Source organism: Protopterus annectens, chromosome 13.part0, assembly GCF_019279795.1.
Source record: "Protopterus annectens isolate FY-2018-M chromosome 13.part0, PAN1.0, whole genome shotgun sequence".
In the NCBI taxonomy this organism is placed as follows: Eukaryota; Metazoa; Chordata; order Ceratodontiformes; family Protopteridae; genus Protopterus; species Protopterus annectens.
Genome location: NC_056747.1, coordinates 784,529,876 through 784,546,101, shown reverse-complemented (window position 1 = coordinate 784,546,101; position 16,226 = coordinate 784,529,876). Strand labels below are relative to the sequence as shown.

Here is a 16,226-nt window from a genome sequence, read left to right as displayed (position 1 = left end):
GGGTGCAGCAGTCTGTTCAGGACTACTCTTTTTAGCCTTCTTGACTAGGGGCTCAGAGTATTCCCGACATTGGGTCCATTCTAGAAACTAGACGTTTGAGTTTCTGATTTTCAAGGTATAATTTTAGAGCTGCAAGACTGCTTCTGAGGGTTTTGGGCACAAAGGCCTGACAAATACTACAACTGGTATGGTAGTGTTTGCAGAATAGGCAGATTTCCTGAGAATCCTTATGTGGAAATTTGGCTTCCACACCTGCACTTGCCCATCCTACCAGACATGCAACCCAAAGCAGTAGCAAGTAAAATAGAAAACCCTTAAGGGGTGCTTATCTGAAGGGAGATGTAGATGAGCTGCCAATCACACAGGTGGCAGAAAAGTTCTGTGAAGGTGCATGTTGATGTCTGCTTTATACCAGATGGCTGTTTAGGACAGACAGCCAAGAGAGGCTCGGGGATGTCACGCGCACTGTAGCAGTAGCATAGTAGTTTCGTACAATGGCCAGACATTAAGAGTTCAACAGAGAAATGCCCTGATGTAATGAATACAGCAGCATATAAATAGGACATCCACACCTACTGATGCCAAAAGAGATTAGGATCAAGGTGGCCTTGAGACATCGAACTTTCTGCAGCACACTACGAATGAGAGCTATAGGAGGGTAGGCATAAAGTAGACCAATCGTGAACTAGTGTATTCCTGGGTAATTCCGACTGGGGTGGGGTGGGGGGGACCAGTGCGAAAAACTGCCTGCATTTATGATTGAAGGGAAGCAAACAGATTGCAGCTCTGATTACCCCAGTGAAGCAAAATCTCTTGCCATTGAAGGATTTGGGGACCACTCGTGAGGACTCAGGATGGCCCTGCAGAGTCTCTCTACTAGCACATTGGACTTCCCGAGAATGCGTTGCAAGGAGAAAACACCCAGGGACATCGCCCACTCCAAGACACACATGGCTTCACGATACAGCAGATAAGAATGGGTGCCCCTTTGTTGATGTACCACAGAACCGCTATATTGTCCATGTGTACTGCAATGGTACCCAGAGGGAGGCAGTCCTGAAAGACTTGCAACATGAGAACTGCTCTCATCTCCAGTACAATTCAAGTGCAGCTTGTTTTTTGCAGGGGACCATGTACCTTGGACAGTCTTTCCATGGTAATGCCCCCCCCCCCCCCAACAGGGAAGCACCCATGGTCACTGCGGCACTGGGGGTGGACAAGAAAAGGGTCTGCCCATTAGGAGATAAAGAGCCTGAATCCACCAAGAGTTGCCTGCACACTGGAGTGAGGCAGACTGAAGTTAGACTCCACTGCAGAACCCTCACCCAGAACCTACATAATGGCACCAGATAGACTGCTGCTACCATAGAACCTAAGGCCCTGAAAATGAAGCGGACCAGAGGATGAGAAATATCTAGGAGGCACTGAACACGAGATCTGATTAGATTAACATGTCTGAGTAGCAACGCCGCATCGGACAGTGTCCAGTTGAATGTCAAAGTTTTGGGAAGGAATCTGATTTGATTTGGGTAGATTCATGGTCGAACATGCAAAACATGTATTGAGTGGCTGTGACCAGTCGATGTTTGGTGGGAGCTGTAAGGAACAGATTGTCAAGGCAAACACCTGTAATCCCTGCAGTCTCAGGTAAGCTGTCACCACTGCCATGCACTTGGTGGGCACCTAGGGAGCTGTGGTGAGACCAAACAGCAGGGTCCTGAACTGGTAATGATTGGCCCCTATGCAAAAGCAGAGATGTCTCCTGGAGTGGCCGTATTGAAAAGGGAATGAATTATCCCCTGGAAATAATGTTTAGCACACAGCGATCTCTTGTAATGTTTGTCCAGACCAAAGGGTGCAGTGACAAACTACCCCTAACTGCCTCCAGGGCAGGACAGTTGGGCAGCGCATCAGGAGAGCTGGAAGGTCTTCTTAGAGAAGGGTTCCATGGATCCCTGATTTTGCAGACCCCCTCTGCCCCTGGGGTCTGCCATTGAACCCTCTCCAGACAACTAAAAGAGGGTTAATTCTGAGTGCTTGAAAGACAGTGACTTCTGGAACCTTATTTCCTGGTCCCTTGTGTTTTAGTAAAGAACCGCTGAGGGGTAGAAAACTTATTTCCCCACAAACAAGGTCCTCCCTTCCTGCTCACTGTCTGACTGATGGACCAGAACTGATGCAAAAGGGGCAATGGTAAAGGACTCTGCAAACCCGCAGAGGCACAGCCAGGTGAAAACAGCAATGCCCATACCAGACACTTGAGGCACCTTCTGCAGCACTGGAAATCAGCCTCAAGGTATTACACAGGGATGCAAAAGTAGATGGCTTAGGAGACACTTTGCTCAAGTCCTCGGCAGGCAAGTTCCTTAACCAAATCCCTCTGGGGGAAGGTGAAATATGCCAATTAATCGCCCATACACCAAAGGCAGCTGAGGCAAAAATCTGCTTTACATGTCCATCACCCGAGATTCTCAGTTGGGTGGATGGAGACACTGCTCCAGCTCGTTTTCAATGGTAGCAGCTACCACAACATCGACCGGCACCCTTTGACCAAAACTGTCAGTGGGAGGGCTTAGAAAACCTGGTGCGTTTTGGTACTGGCGCCACACTAGCCAGCTCCTTCCATGCCCTGCTAGCGATATCTACCAGTTAAGCATGGGGGTGGAGACCAGGAAGTAGATGGTCCCATCCCGAACACCTTCAGGAACACGCAGTCCTCATTGTACAGGGGAAGGGAAAATCATCCATCCTTCAATTTGAGGATCTCTAAGATGTCCGCAAAGGAAACATCCTTGAGTGGAGACTTATCTCCTTTCGAAGTCTGTATCGTCAGTGAGAGACTCCATAGGGGAGTCTAGGTGCCTCCTCTTTCATGATCTCCCTTGAGGCACCTGCTCCAAGAGGGGGGCTCAGTAGAGGACTCGGAAAAGTGGGGAACCCTCAGTGAGGTAACTCCAACCTGGAGGCTATTTTGAGAGGGCTGATTAGGAGCAGGATGAGGAAAGGTCAGCTCTCACGGGCTGGGAAGGTTCCCAGATAGCAGGGGAGGCAACTTTGGACAATGCCCCACTCCTGTCATGCAGGGACCACCTAAGAGGGAACAGAGCATGACAGTGCCTCAAGACCCCTGGATAATACCAGCCCCGAGCTATTGAGGGACGAAGCACCAAGGGGCAGAGACTGGTTCAAAAACACAGGTCTATAGCCCTCCCCCCAAGGACTCCAAAGCAATTGGTTGGGTCCGGGGCCCCGTCTACTCTGGGGAAGGAAGAGCAAAACTGATCAGGGACTCTGACCGGGAGATATAACAAGGGATGTAGGTATCCCCGTCATCTTCTCACTGCATCCCAGGGCTTGCAAGTGAAGCTTGGTGGGCTTGTAAGGAAGAGCCCCCAGCCAGTTCAGAGATGTTGGGTTAATTTCTCCAAGACGTAGTTAAGGTCCCAGGGCAGGGATATAGGTTTCCTAGGTGGTCTCATGTGCAAGACCCCTTTAAGGAAGAGCTTTACATCAAACCTGGCCAGCAAGGGGGTTCCAGGGGCAGGCAGGCCGAAATGGAAGAGGTAAACTTTTACAAAAGAAAGTCCACTTATCAATTGGCACAGGTAGTTTAGAACCAGGGGAACCTCTGCAGAGCAAGGGTCCCTTCCCTTGTGCAGACACCATTTGGCAAATCTTTCCCATTTAGCCAGGTAAGACTTTCGGTTGGTAGGTTTCCATACCTCCCTTAGGAATGAAAGTACATCCTCTGAGTAGTGGTGTTTGAAAGGGATCAAAAGTTTATCACCCACAGAGTCAGAGACAACATCTGTAAGTATGGGTGTAGGAGAGTTCCTTTGTCTTCTGTCAGCAGGTCCACCTTGTGGGGTAACGAAGTGATTGTCCTTGGCTAGTTTATGAAGTAGGGGGAACCAGTGCTGCCTTGGCCAGTAGGGAGCCATTAACAAGATTTTTTTGTCCTTTTTCAGGAGGACTTTCTGAAACTGTGGGAATGGGGGGCAGGCATAAAGGAACTTCCCCTACAAGAGATGGTGAAAGCATCCACTCTCCATGCTAGAGGGGAGTGGATTTTTGAGAAGTTCTGCAGTTGCTTGTTCTTGGGGGGGGGGGAGGCAAACAGGTCTGTGGAGCACCCCACCGGTCGACTATGCCTAGGACCCCCCCAAGGACATTCTTGCCAAGACCATCACGAAAAAAATCAAAGCAACTTAGTAATCGGGCTCCAATATAAACAATGCAATATATCGGAGAGACATTTTACACACTAAAGAGAGACTGCTTTCTGGACCATCCCAAAATGTAGGATGCATTTAAGGAAAAGCTCAAATGTTGATGTCTGCAGGGAGGCAATGAGTTCCTAATGCCAAACCCTTTTACAACTTGGCCAAGGCAGATGCTGGCCCCATCTGCTTAATGATGTAGACCAGACTATTCATACAATTACATTTTTGTGTGTAATTTGCAAAACGTTGAGAGTGAAGTTGTGGCAATATGTGGAGTTTATCCAGGCCCTCACAGCCAGATGGACTATCCTGGTCAACAAAGGAAAAATACAATGAGATGAGACATCCGGGCAGTTTCCTACAGCATGCATTACAAGCAAGAAAAGATCAGTGCATCAAACCAAACTTGAAATAATTTCTGTACTGAGCCTTGCCATTTAGTCACACAGAGGACTCCAATACCCACCTACTTATTTACATAGAAATATGCAATGGGATGGAAAGCACCTTTAGAACTTATCAGCTGGAAAAAACCATAGCTGCCTTAGCCGGAAGAGTATTTCTTAGATGTGTTGCTTTTATATGCACTTTTGGGAAGAATGGGATGTTAGGGAAGGCAAACTGAGCTCACTGCCTAGAACCACTTTCAGAGGAATCCAGAACAGATGTTAGTTGGTAAATTACTATTTTGGGAGGTCAACAGGTATGTCTTTGGAGTCGCACCATTATTGTACTGCAGTCTGAAAAAACATCAGATTTCCACTGCTACAGTTTGTCAAATACCTGCTCACATGGTCTGTAGTGATTTGATGACTATGTACACTGCTTGGAGATGCAGGAAGCTTTAATTTCCAATCTGCAAAGAGGGTGCAATTCCCACACTTGCTGAAACATCACATCATTGCCCATTTGCACACTGCCTGAACGAAGCAGGGATAGAAAATTTGGGACTATATTACTTCGATAGCTTAGGTTGTCGAATACTTAATGATAGACACCTAATTGTGAATAGCCATATAAGCGGTTTCCTTGGGAAAGAATTTGCTAGGCCGCCCAGAAATAAAATTAACTTTTCAACCTAAATATAGTGGGTGGCTTCACCCCCCACCCCCCTAAATATACCAACTCCGAGATCGCTCTATGTTGGGGAAGGGCAAATCCCCAATAATGGCCAAAGCAAATTCTTTTGAGAGGAAAGAATTTGCTAATATGGCCATTCACGATTTTGAAACTTCGAAGCTTAGGCAATCATTAAGCATTCGACAGCCTAAGCTGTCGAAGAAATATAGACCCAAAATTTGATACAAATTATGGTAATGTCCATTAACATCTGAACATTTGGATTAGATCCTGCTGTAATGCCTCTTATTTTCAGGTCAAAAGTGTGCACTGACCAAGGCATTGCTGTCAAGGACTAAGTGGGTTTTGCAATGACAAAACGGCTCCAAATCTGACCACTGAGATGGAAAAGATTGTGTTCTAAAGGCTGGGGACTGTTTCAAATGTACGAGATATAACTGAAGACTCAAGTTGGAAGATGGATAGACTTTGTAAAGAAGGTGGGTTGGTAGATTTCAGTCTAGGCCAACAGACACAGAGTGATTTCTTTAACTGGGCTAAGGGCCACAAACTCCAATTAAAAAAAAGTCAAAACAGCACTATAACCATGATGCAACATTCAAATAGAAAGTCCACTTTCTGGTACGTAATGTAGTCTACTACACAGTTCTAGAAAAAAAGTATGCTTCATGTGCTAAAAAATAGAACTGTCCCAAAAATATCCTCATCTTCTCAACTACTGACCTACAAAAGATATGACAGAACAGACATCTGCTTGTAGCTAATTCCCGTGGGATTTGTTACAGCAATGATTTTAATACTGAAAACTACTGCACAAACTGAAAAATTCTTGATAAAGTTTGTACTACAAAATATAACTTACTGGATAGTTCTTGTGAGTCTGATTCCAACTTTGGGGTTTTCTTGTTTACAGTCTTCTTCTTCCTAAACATTCAAAGAAGAATCAGGGATATCTCCATAACTCAAGTTTTAAAGGTCTGAAAAGTTCAGCAATACAATTCAAGTCCTACAGCAATAATGTTCAGAAAACTACATAAAAATGTAACTATATGTAACCCTAAGTAAAGGTGTGTTCATGCAAAGATGTTCAGAGCACATGTTTGTGCAAAAAATATGGGCATTCCTCTTTCCCTGGTGCCAATCAACAGTGGCTGGCTATTAAAGCAGGAATTATGTGGAGTATGAGCTAACATTCTCTTTAGAAAGAATTGCATACATTGCCCTGGATGAATAATTGCAGTACAATGAGATTTTTTTTCCTGACAATTCATCCTCAATCCTCTTCAGGGCCACAGTTGAGCCAAAGCTGATCCAGATCAGCAGCACACATATGGAGTACAACCATCACAAGATGAACCCACCTATTAGAAATTTGAAGTATAACCTGTTTATTCATTGGTGTGTTTTTGGAAGGTGGAAAGATACCACAAGCCCATTTAGGCAGACATGCAAACTCCATACAGAAAAATACAGTTGGGACCAACAGAACAAAATATCACTACACTGGGGAATTGCTGAGATGCTTATAAACTCAGCTTGAGGCAATTCTGAAAAAATCCTCTAGGTTCTGAATGCCTGTGGCAGAACAAACCTCAGCCTTTTGCACTGCATGTCAAGCACTAATCAAGTACACCTGCTTGACAAAAACTCCATCTGTGCGTGTCGACATCTTGATTAACAGCTCACATCAGAGCAGAGACTGTTACAATGATAAAATGAGCATTTCCCTCATCTCCATGGTACAGGGCTCAGAGTTCGGAACAGCAATTGTGTGCAGCCCCCAGTACAAAGATGCTCAAGAGTATTCACATTTCAATAGCATCTCTAATGAAGTCACTTCATTTTTTTTTTTTTGGGAATAGCATGGGTCTTGTACTTCTAAGGAGCCAAGTGGATCCATGGTGGTGTGATGCAGACAGGATGGCAGCAGGGTAATGCATACTGCATGGTATCCTCAAGTATCCTAATACGTTAACAGATCTGCACTGGTAAAAGCACTACAAATTAAACCTACCTTGAAGGCTGGCCCACTGACCTATACGAACTACAGAATGAACTGGCACCCATCATCTCAAGTCTAATCAATAATGCTTGGTAAAGGAGTTGACAGTTGAGCAGTCTTCACAAAAACACACAAAACAATTTACATTCTTTGAAAAAACACATACTTACACAGGCAGGACTAAGTTATGGTTAAGTATATAACTTTATATTGCTCAATCTAGCCGTTTATTCCTACACATGGGTAGCGCCCTCAAGCACCCTAATCCTGGGTGACGCATGGGAGTATATTCATGAGGACAGTGGAACCAAAGGAAACCATGTCCACTTTGTAATGAGTGATAAAGGTATGAGGCTTAAACCAAATGGCAGCTGCACAGTGTCCAAAGGTAAACGAGCCATATAAGCCTAAGATGTGGAGACTGCTCTAGCTGAATGGGCCTTCACACCATATTCTGTTTGATTCGCTGAAGAGTAGATAAATTTAGTGCAGTCAGTTAACCACTTGGAAAGGGTAAGAAGTTATGTATCCACCATAACTTTGCATGGTGGTTGTCTATCTCGCCTTCCTTCTTGCAGTTTGGGTTCAGAGCCAATCCTTGGCTCCGACTCGGCCATCTTCTATAGCTCGAGAGCTGTTTACTGGCTCGAGGCTACCCCTTATCCCAGAATGCCCAGCGTCAGCTACCCAGATCTCGTTTGAGATAGCACACACTAGACATCAGTTTTTAGGTAACTGGTTACTCTACTTGTTGTCCAATACACCTAAACAAGGACATAAAATACCTGGCATGTGAAGTAATAAAAGATACTCAGCCAGTGAAAACAAAAGGAACTCCTCTCAATCCTCTAGGTAGGGGGAAGGAGGGAGGGACGCAAGAAGGAAGGCGAAATAAAAACAACTAACATGGAACATTATGGTAGGTACATAACATCTTTATGTTAAATTGTCCAGCTCGCCTTCATTCTTGCTGTATGGGACAGCATCCCTAGCACCTAAAATCCCAGGTGGCTCATTGGAAGACGCATCAGAACAGTAGAACCAAAGGAAGCTGCTCCGGGAGACCATATTCCACCTTATAATGAGAGATAAAAGTATTAGGGTTTGCCCAAGTGGCAACTGCACAGATTGAGTCTATGGGCAACCTAGACTGAAAGGCTACAGAGGTGGCTAATGCTCTAGTAGAATGACCTTTTGGTTTAGCTGGTAGCTCTATTTCGTAACTGATAAATAAAGGCAATAGTATCAGATAACCATCTGGATAAGGTCACCTTAGAAACTGGAAGACCTTGTTTGTTGAAAGCATAAGAAAGAAATAACTGGTCTGACTTAGTTCCTTAGGTCTATGGACGTAAAAATACAATTGTCTGTGCACATCCAGTTAGTGAAGCTTGTATTCTGCCTTGTTGCTGTAATTGAGAAAGAAAACTGGGAGATCTATGGATTGATTTAAAAATTGTTCTCTGAGCAGACTTTAGGAATAAAGGATGGATAGGGTCCTCAGAGAAACTCTATCCTTGTGAAACACCAGTTAAGGAGGACAGACACATAGTGCTTGAAGTTCTGAGACACGTCTGACTGAAGTGATAGCAACCAGAAAGTATTTAAATTGATTTAACTGTGTTGCAGGAATATTAACTGAACTGGAAGTTTTGACTCTGCTCTTCAGTCGGTGCTTGCTTGAATTTTGTTAGTAATTGCAGGTGTGGGGGTAGCCACATTATTTGATTTCCTGTCCTTGCCTATTTAAGTGGTACAGTTTGAAATATTTTCTGCTTAAAACCTCAGCTTTGGCTGGCCAAGATCTAGCTGTATTCAACTGGACGTACAAGAGAATTTAAGTACCTTTATCTGCACTTTTTTCAAATACAGTATTTAAATTGATTTAACTGTGTTGCAGGAATATTAACTGAACTGAAGTTTTGACTCTGCTCTTCAGTCAGTGCTTGCTTGAATTTTATTTGTTAGTAATTGCAGGTGTGGGGGTAGCCACATTCTTTGATTTCCTGTCCTTGCCTATTTAAGTGGTACAGTTTGAAATATTTTCTGCTTAAAAACCTCAGCTTTGGCCGGCTAAGATCTAGCTGTATTCAACTGGACGTACAAGAGAATTTAAGTACCTTTATCTGCACTTTTTTTCCAAATACAGTATTTAAATTGAGTTAACTGTGTTGCAGGAATATTAACTGAACTGGAAGTTTTGACTCTGCAGTGGCCTTGAAACTGCCCGCCCCTCTTGTAAATTTGTGTTTGGATACTCCTTCTGGGCCCATCTCATTTGCTCACTCAACTGAGTGCAGTGAGGTCATATTCTGATTTCAGGCACTCCTACTGTGTACCAAAGAGAGCATCTGGGGAACGGGAAAAAAAAATTTTAAGCTTGTTTCCTGCCTTTCCTGTTAAGTGGTATAGACTCTGTTTGCAGGCTTCTGAACCCCCAAGCCCTTCTGTGTTGGAGGGAAGCCTTCTAGCTTAGGTTTTTATTTCTTATAACTAGCCAGTTTTCTAGTTTCAGCACTCAAATATGTTTCTTTGAACTCAGCACTTGTTCAGAACTCATTGTAAAGCACTACATAAGCTGCAAATTACTACAGCACTCAACTTTCCTCACTTGTCTAGTGGAAAGCAGTTTTTAGTACTTAATAAATAAGCACTTATCCAGTCATGTCGAAGGGTCAGCTCCCAGTGATTTCTCCTGTCTACCTGATGAATCTGGGCATCTTGGGGCAATGCAGCAATTGCCTCGTACACAGACAACCCTCTCCTCCTACCACCCAACACTACAACCTGAGAGAGATGCACTTGTATAGCCAAACTGGAAGCAAAGCTCTCTTCACCCAAGACTGGACTCGACAGTCAAGAGGAGAAGGTAAACACTTGCACCACACTCATCACCTAGTCCCTCAAAACCTACAACACCAAAACACACACACAGAAACACAAAATACACACCTACATTCGCGGAGGCTCACAATAAAAACATGCCCAAGCATTAGGGACATCCAAAGCATAAACGCAAGCAAACTCCACCCCCCCCCCAACACAACCCAAATGACACAGCCCACAAACTCAGTGTGCTACTCAACCACAGCCCATAAGGCACAACAACGTACCCAACACTCTAGTCATAGGTGACTATAGTCAGGCACACTGATGTTCCACTCACTAGACTAAACAAGGAGAAAGTTACTGTCAGCTGCCAGGATCCGCCACAACGCACGCACTCAGGTCACTCCACAATAAGTACAAATATGACACTGTCATTGTCCATGTTGGTGTGAATGACCTGAGACGTACATCCCTGGACTACATGAAAAGAGACATGGAGGAGCTCTCCGATCTTGTATCCCAGGCAGGTATGACCCTAACCCTGACTAGCATCCTACCATCACCCAAAATGATTGACTTCAACAATTGGCTAAGCTTCTGGTGTCATTCTAAGGGGATCCAGTATTTGTCTGCCTGGGACGACATGACTGACAGTCCACGATGCTTTGCCAGAGATGGCCTGCACCTATCGCCCTTAGGATTCCGGATACTGGCCAAGGCTCTTGCCACCCCTATAGTGCTTTTTTTAGGCAAGGTTCAAATGACAAATTCACCACCGTAACAGGTGCAAGCAAGCAAAATCTGAGGGTAATGCTACTCAATGCTACAAGTCTAAACCTCAAAATGCACTCACTCAAGGCACTCCTTAAAATGTGCAGTAACAGACACCTGGTTCAAAGCTCCAGAGAGCACCCCTGCATTACCAGGCTTCAATTCATACCACACCTTTCGGCCACCTAACCCAGGAAGCAGCACTAAAGGCAGAGGCGTGTCCATATTCATTAAGGATATCCACATGTCCAAGCTAGTTGCACAGCATAATGCATCCGAGATTATCCAAGTGCAACTAACTCTGGGCAAGACCGCAATCCAAATTGTAGCTTGCTACAGACCCCCCCCCCCCCAATGCCCCAGGATTCACACTCCATTTCTTGATACACTGGAAAGTATTAGGGTACAACCCAACACCCTAATAATGGGTGATTTCAACTATCCCACCATTAACTGGGAAAACTACTCATGTACCAACTCTTTTGCTCAATGTTTTCTAGAATTCATAAATTCCAACGCCTTGGATCAACTTACTCACACCCCCACCAGGGGTAGCAATATCCTAGACCTGGTCATTACCAACATGGGAAACCGGCGTTCCACACCAGAGGTCAATTCCTTGTTGGTCAGATCCGACCACAAGCTTATCAGCCTAGACATCCACATCCCACCCCCAATTAGGGAAACCATCGTAAAAAACTTCTCAAAAGCCAACTTCACACTTCTTAAGACAGAAGTCGCAAACTTCATGACACCCATGCACACGGACAGTAGAGGTATGACTGCCCGAATCCTACACAAATGCACTTTATAAGCACTTACACAAGTGCATGGATCATGCTATCCCTAATAGAACCAAGATGCTATCCTCCAAAAAAAGGAAGCCAATCTGGTGGTCCTCTGCCATAAACAAACTCTACAACAGAAGAAAGAAACTGTTGCAAAAAAAGAGTAAAATCCCATGACTGGAGGAACCTCCTGGTCAACCTCAGTAAGAAGCTGAGATCCCTCAAAATTCTCCAAAGCTAGTTACGAAAACAAAATTGCCAGTGACTAAAGACAACCACAAAGCATTCTATAGCTATGTCAAGAATCTAAATGGGAACACTCAGATCTGCTCTGAGTTACAGCATAATGGCACTAAATATACAGAACCAACTGATATTGCCAACATCCTAGCAGATAGGTTCAGTGCTAAATTTACCCCCCTCTCACCCCCTAGAGGGCCCATCTCTATACTGGAAGAATGCAAAGTTCCTATAATCACGGCTGCACAGGTAAAAAAAAGAACACATCATCCATGGGACCTGACAATATTCTAGGCTGCGTTCTATATGAACTACAGAATGAACTGGCACCCTACTTAAGTACCATGTTCAATCATAGCCTCACCTCAGGCTTTGTACCCACTGAATGGTGCACCGCGAAAGTTATCCCACTCCACAAAGGGGGAGCCATGATGGACCCCGGGAACTACCGCCCCATTAGCCTGACGAGCCTGGTCTGCAAGGTCATGGAACTCAAAGACGTTGGTAATCTCCAAACTCTGGACCCTACTCAGTTTGGATTTGTAAAAGGAAGATCATGTCTCCTAAACCTGACTGACGTCTTTGAAGCAGTCACCAAAGCCATAGATGAGGGTAAAATGGTTCACACATCTTATCTAGATCTCGCCAAGGCTGGACACCATCCCCCACTCTGGAATTATAGAGAAGCTCACTAAACTAGGTATAAATCCCTATGTCACAAGATAGGTTGCCAACTGGCTCACGGACAGAACCCACACTGTGAAAGTAGCGGATTCCAAATCAGACATCAGGCCAGTGACGTGGAGTACCACAGGGTTCAGTCCTGGGTCCTCTCCTGTTTGGTATCTACTTCTCTGAAGTAGAGGCCAACACAGAAGGTCTTTGGCTAACAAAGTTTGCAGATGACTGCAAACTAGGAGCCATAATCGAAACTCCTAACTATGTGGACAAACTACAAAAGGGCCTCACTGAGACAGATACCTGGTGTCAAAGCCATGGCCTGAAGCTCAATGCCAAAAAGTGTATGGTCATCCCCTTTGGTAAAAACACTGTACCCATGATCTACCACATAGCTGGTAGTCTACTTAATGCCGAAAATGTGATGAGACCTTGGGACACAGGTGGACAGTAGTCTCTCCTTTGATAATCACATTGCCACAGTTGTCAGGAAATCCTCCTACGTGGCTCATCTCATCACAAAAGAATTCTCATCCAGAAAAAAAGAGGTCATTGTTCCCCTCTACTCATTACTCAGACCCATTATAGAGTAAAACGCCCCTTTTGGTATGTGCCTCAAGACATCTACAACTGGAAAGACGACAGAAATACCTCACAAAGATGATTACTGGCCTCAAACAGATGCCCTATGCAGACTGTTTCAAAAAACTACAGCTTTACTCCATCGCATATCACCTACTCGGGGGCGATCTCTGCCTAACATACAAAGCTATGTCAAAGCCAGAGCTGTTGGACAAGCTCCACTTAAAGAAATCCCAATCCCTCTGAGCTACAAGCTCTAGGGACCTTAACCTTGTCACCACAATAAACAGAACATGCTGGAGGGATAGATTCCTGTCCCAGAGACTTCCCATACTCTGGAACAGACTACCTATGTCAAGTAGAGCTCCTCATCAGCACTCAAGAAAAGTCTTGATGATTGGATGGGAAATGGGAAATTCATCCCGGGGATCACTTCTGTGGCTCTGCTCGACAGGGGCACAGGAAAATAATTTTCTTGGGTGGCAAAAGCCAGGGTACATTTTTTGGCTAGGCTTGTATGGGCCCTAGGGCAGATACCCTATTACCTACCCTATGAACCAAGAAAGAAATTTTAAGGAACATGATGCAGCCGGTTCAAAGGGAGGCAAACTTAAGGAAGCTAAAACTAAATTGAGATACCAAGGAGGAGGAGGATCTCTAACTGGGAGTCTAGGAGATGTTCCTCTCAAAGGCCTTGCAGAGCTTATGAGACATTATGCTAGAATTAAACATACCGATATGAAAATTAGAAATGGCAGCTCGCTGTACTCCAATGGTAGCGAAGCCGCACCAGACTGAAGGTTGTGCTAGAAATTCAAGAATTTCATGGACTGGGGCTGAGAAAAGATCCAAATTTATAGATTCTGCCCAGTAAGAAAAACATTTCCATTTACTAGCATACGTTTTCCTCGTAGTAGACGTATGCGAGGAAACAATATCATGGACTGCTGGTGAGATGCTGGAAAGCCTGACTAAGGTTGGAAGTGGAGTAACCAAGTTGTGAGCTGAAGAGTTTGAAGGGGTTGGTGCAAGCCGCCTGATTGATGAATCAGAAGATCTGGAACCAGGTCCAGAATCCACGGTTGATCCAGAAGGTGGAGGTGCAGGAACGGGAACCATATCTGTCGAGGCCAATATGGGGCAATGAGGATAATTTTGCAACCCAACAATTTTGCTTTCTGTACGAGTCTTGGTATTAGAGAAAAGCGTAAAGGAGTCCCTGAGGCCAATCGTGGACTACAGCATCTTGGGGTATATGACCTGGGAGAAGCAGCGCTGCATTTGTTGTCGAGAGGAGTGGCAAATAGATCGCAGCAAGGCTGTCCCCATTTGCGGAAGATAAGATCTGCAACTTCCTGATTCAGGGACCACTCGTGAGGCATGAGGATAGCTCTGCTGAGCCTGTCCGCTATGACGTTGGATTTCCCAGGGATGTGCATTGCTTTCAGAAAACGTTGGTAAGAAATCGCCCATTGCCACAGTCTTGAGTGCTTCTCGACACAAGGGGTAAGATCTAGTCCCGCCCGGTTTGTTGATGTACCACACCACTGACATGTCTGTTTGGATTGCAATGGTCCCGGAAGGAAGAGAGCCTTGAAAGGCTTGCAACACTAGGAGCACCGCTCATTTCCAGGACACGGATATGCAGATGGTACTCGCGAGGTTGCCAAGTGCCTTTGACTGCACTGCCTAGATAACCCCCCCCCCCCTATAAGGGAGGCATCCGTGGTCATTGCGGCTACTGGAGGGGGTTGTATGAAAGGTCTGCTCTGAATCACTAGTGGGGAGACCATCCACCAAGAAAGGTGCCTTTTGCACGTTTCTGTGATCAGGATCTTGTGAGACATGGGTAGCTCTCGGAAAGACCACTGCATGAAAAGAAGCCACTGATTAATTCTCATGTGGAAACGTGCTAATGGGACAAGAATGGCAGCTGCCATGGAGCCTAGAGCTTGGAGGACATATCTGGGACTTTAATCCTTTTGCTCTGCATAAGAATCAACACCTATTGACGAATAGTGGAAACTCTCTCCTGTGGTAATCTTGCAAACATTTTTGTGTTTAATTCTGCTCCTATGTATATGACAGATTGACAGGGCAACAAGGCAGATTTTTCGAATTTTACTGTAATGCCTAGTTTAGTGCATAATGTGATTGTATAATCCCATGCCTCAGAGTTGATGCCTGGTGGTAGCAGTCATGAGCCAGTCTAGATAAGGAAACTCTTGTAATCCTTGACGACTCAGGTGAGCCATGACTGCCATACACTTGAACACCCTGGGGGCTGAGGTGAGACCAAAGGGCAGAGCTCTGAACTAGTAATAACTGGCCCCTACCCGGAAGCGAAGAAATCTGGAGCATCTGTCCATCTTGATATGGTAGTACGCGTCCTGAAGATCTATCGAGCACATCAAATTGTCCTAACTGAGAAAACGGACTGCAGTGTCACTATCCGGAAAGTACAGTTGTGTACACTTACCATAAATGTAGATGTTAGAGTATATTCAATGTTGCAGTCATTACATTTGGGTAATCTGCTGGCAGGTTGCCCTCAGTCGGCCTGAATTCCAAAGTCTTGGGTCCTGCGTCAGTTGCTGTCTTCTCTTCCATGACGTCAGGGGTATAAAAACATGCAGCCGACGGAATTTTCTTTAGTTTTCCTTGCCCCCGATGTCATACATACACACACTGCAGTGGTGGTGCTGAGGAAGCATTGTCGCCTCACAGTAAGACGTTGTCCTGTTCGATTCTCAGCTAAAGCGTCTTCTGTGTGGAGACATGCTTGAATGGGCGTACCTTTGTTAAAGGTTGTACGTCAGGGCAGGTATGTAAAAATCTGCTGCCAATCATTAGCAGACCGGAGTTCTGCTGTGGGCGACCCCTAACCGGGAAAAAGCCGAAAGTTACAACATATAGATTATATACACACACGCATCGATATAAACTTTACCTTCCATCTAAAAACAAGTACACCACACAGGTTGTAGAAGATAGAGAAGGAAAGATAAACTTCAGAATGAAAGGGGGATGGCG

The 16,226-nt window shown here is 45.0% G+C and overlaps 1 protein-coding gene across 2 annotated transcripts in view; it reads right to left on the bottom strand.

The window, feature by feature from the left end:
- Positions 1-16,226, bottom strand: part of LOC122787663 (DNA topoisomerase 2-alpha-like) — a 1,447,528-nt gene that overhangs the window by 129,037 nt on the left and 1,302,265 nt on the right. For both annotated transcript variants that reach the window (XM_044054499.1, XM_044054498.1), the window contains exon 32: positions 6,166-6,227. In XM_044054499.1, the coding sequence (XP_043910434.1) occupies positions 6,166-6,227 (62 nt within the window). The remainder of the gene's footprint in view (positions 1-6,165; positions 6,228-16,226) is intronic.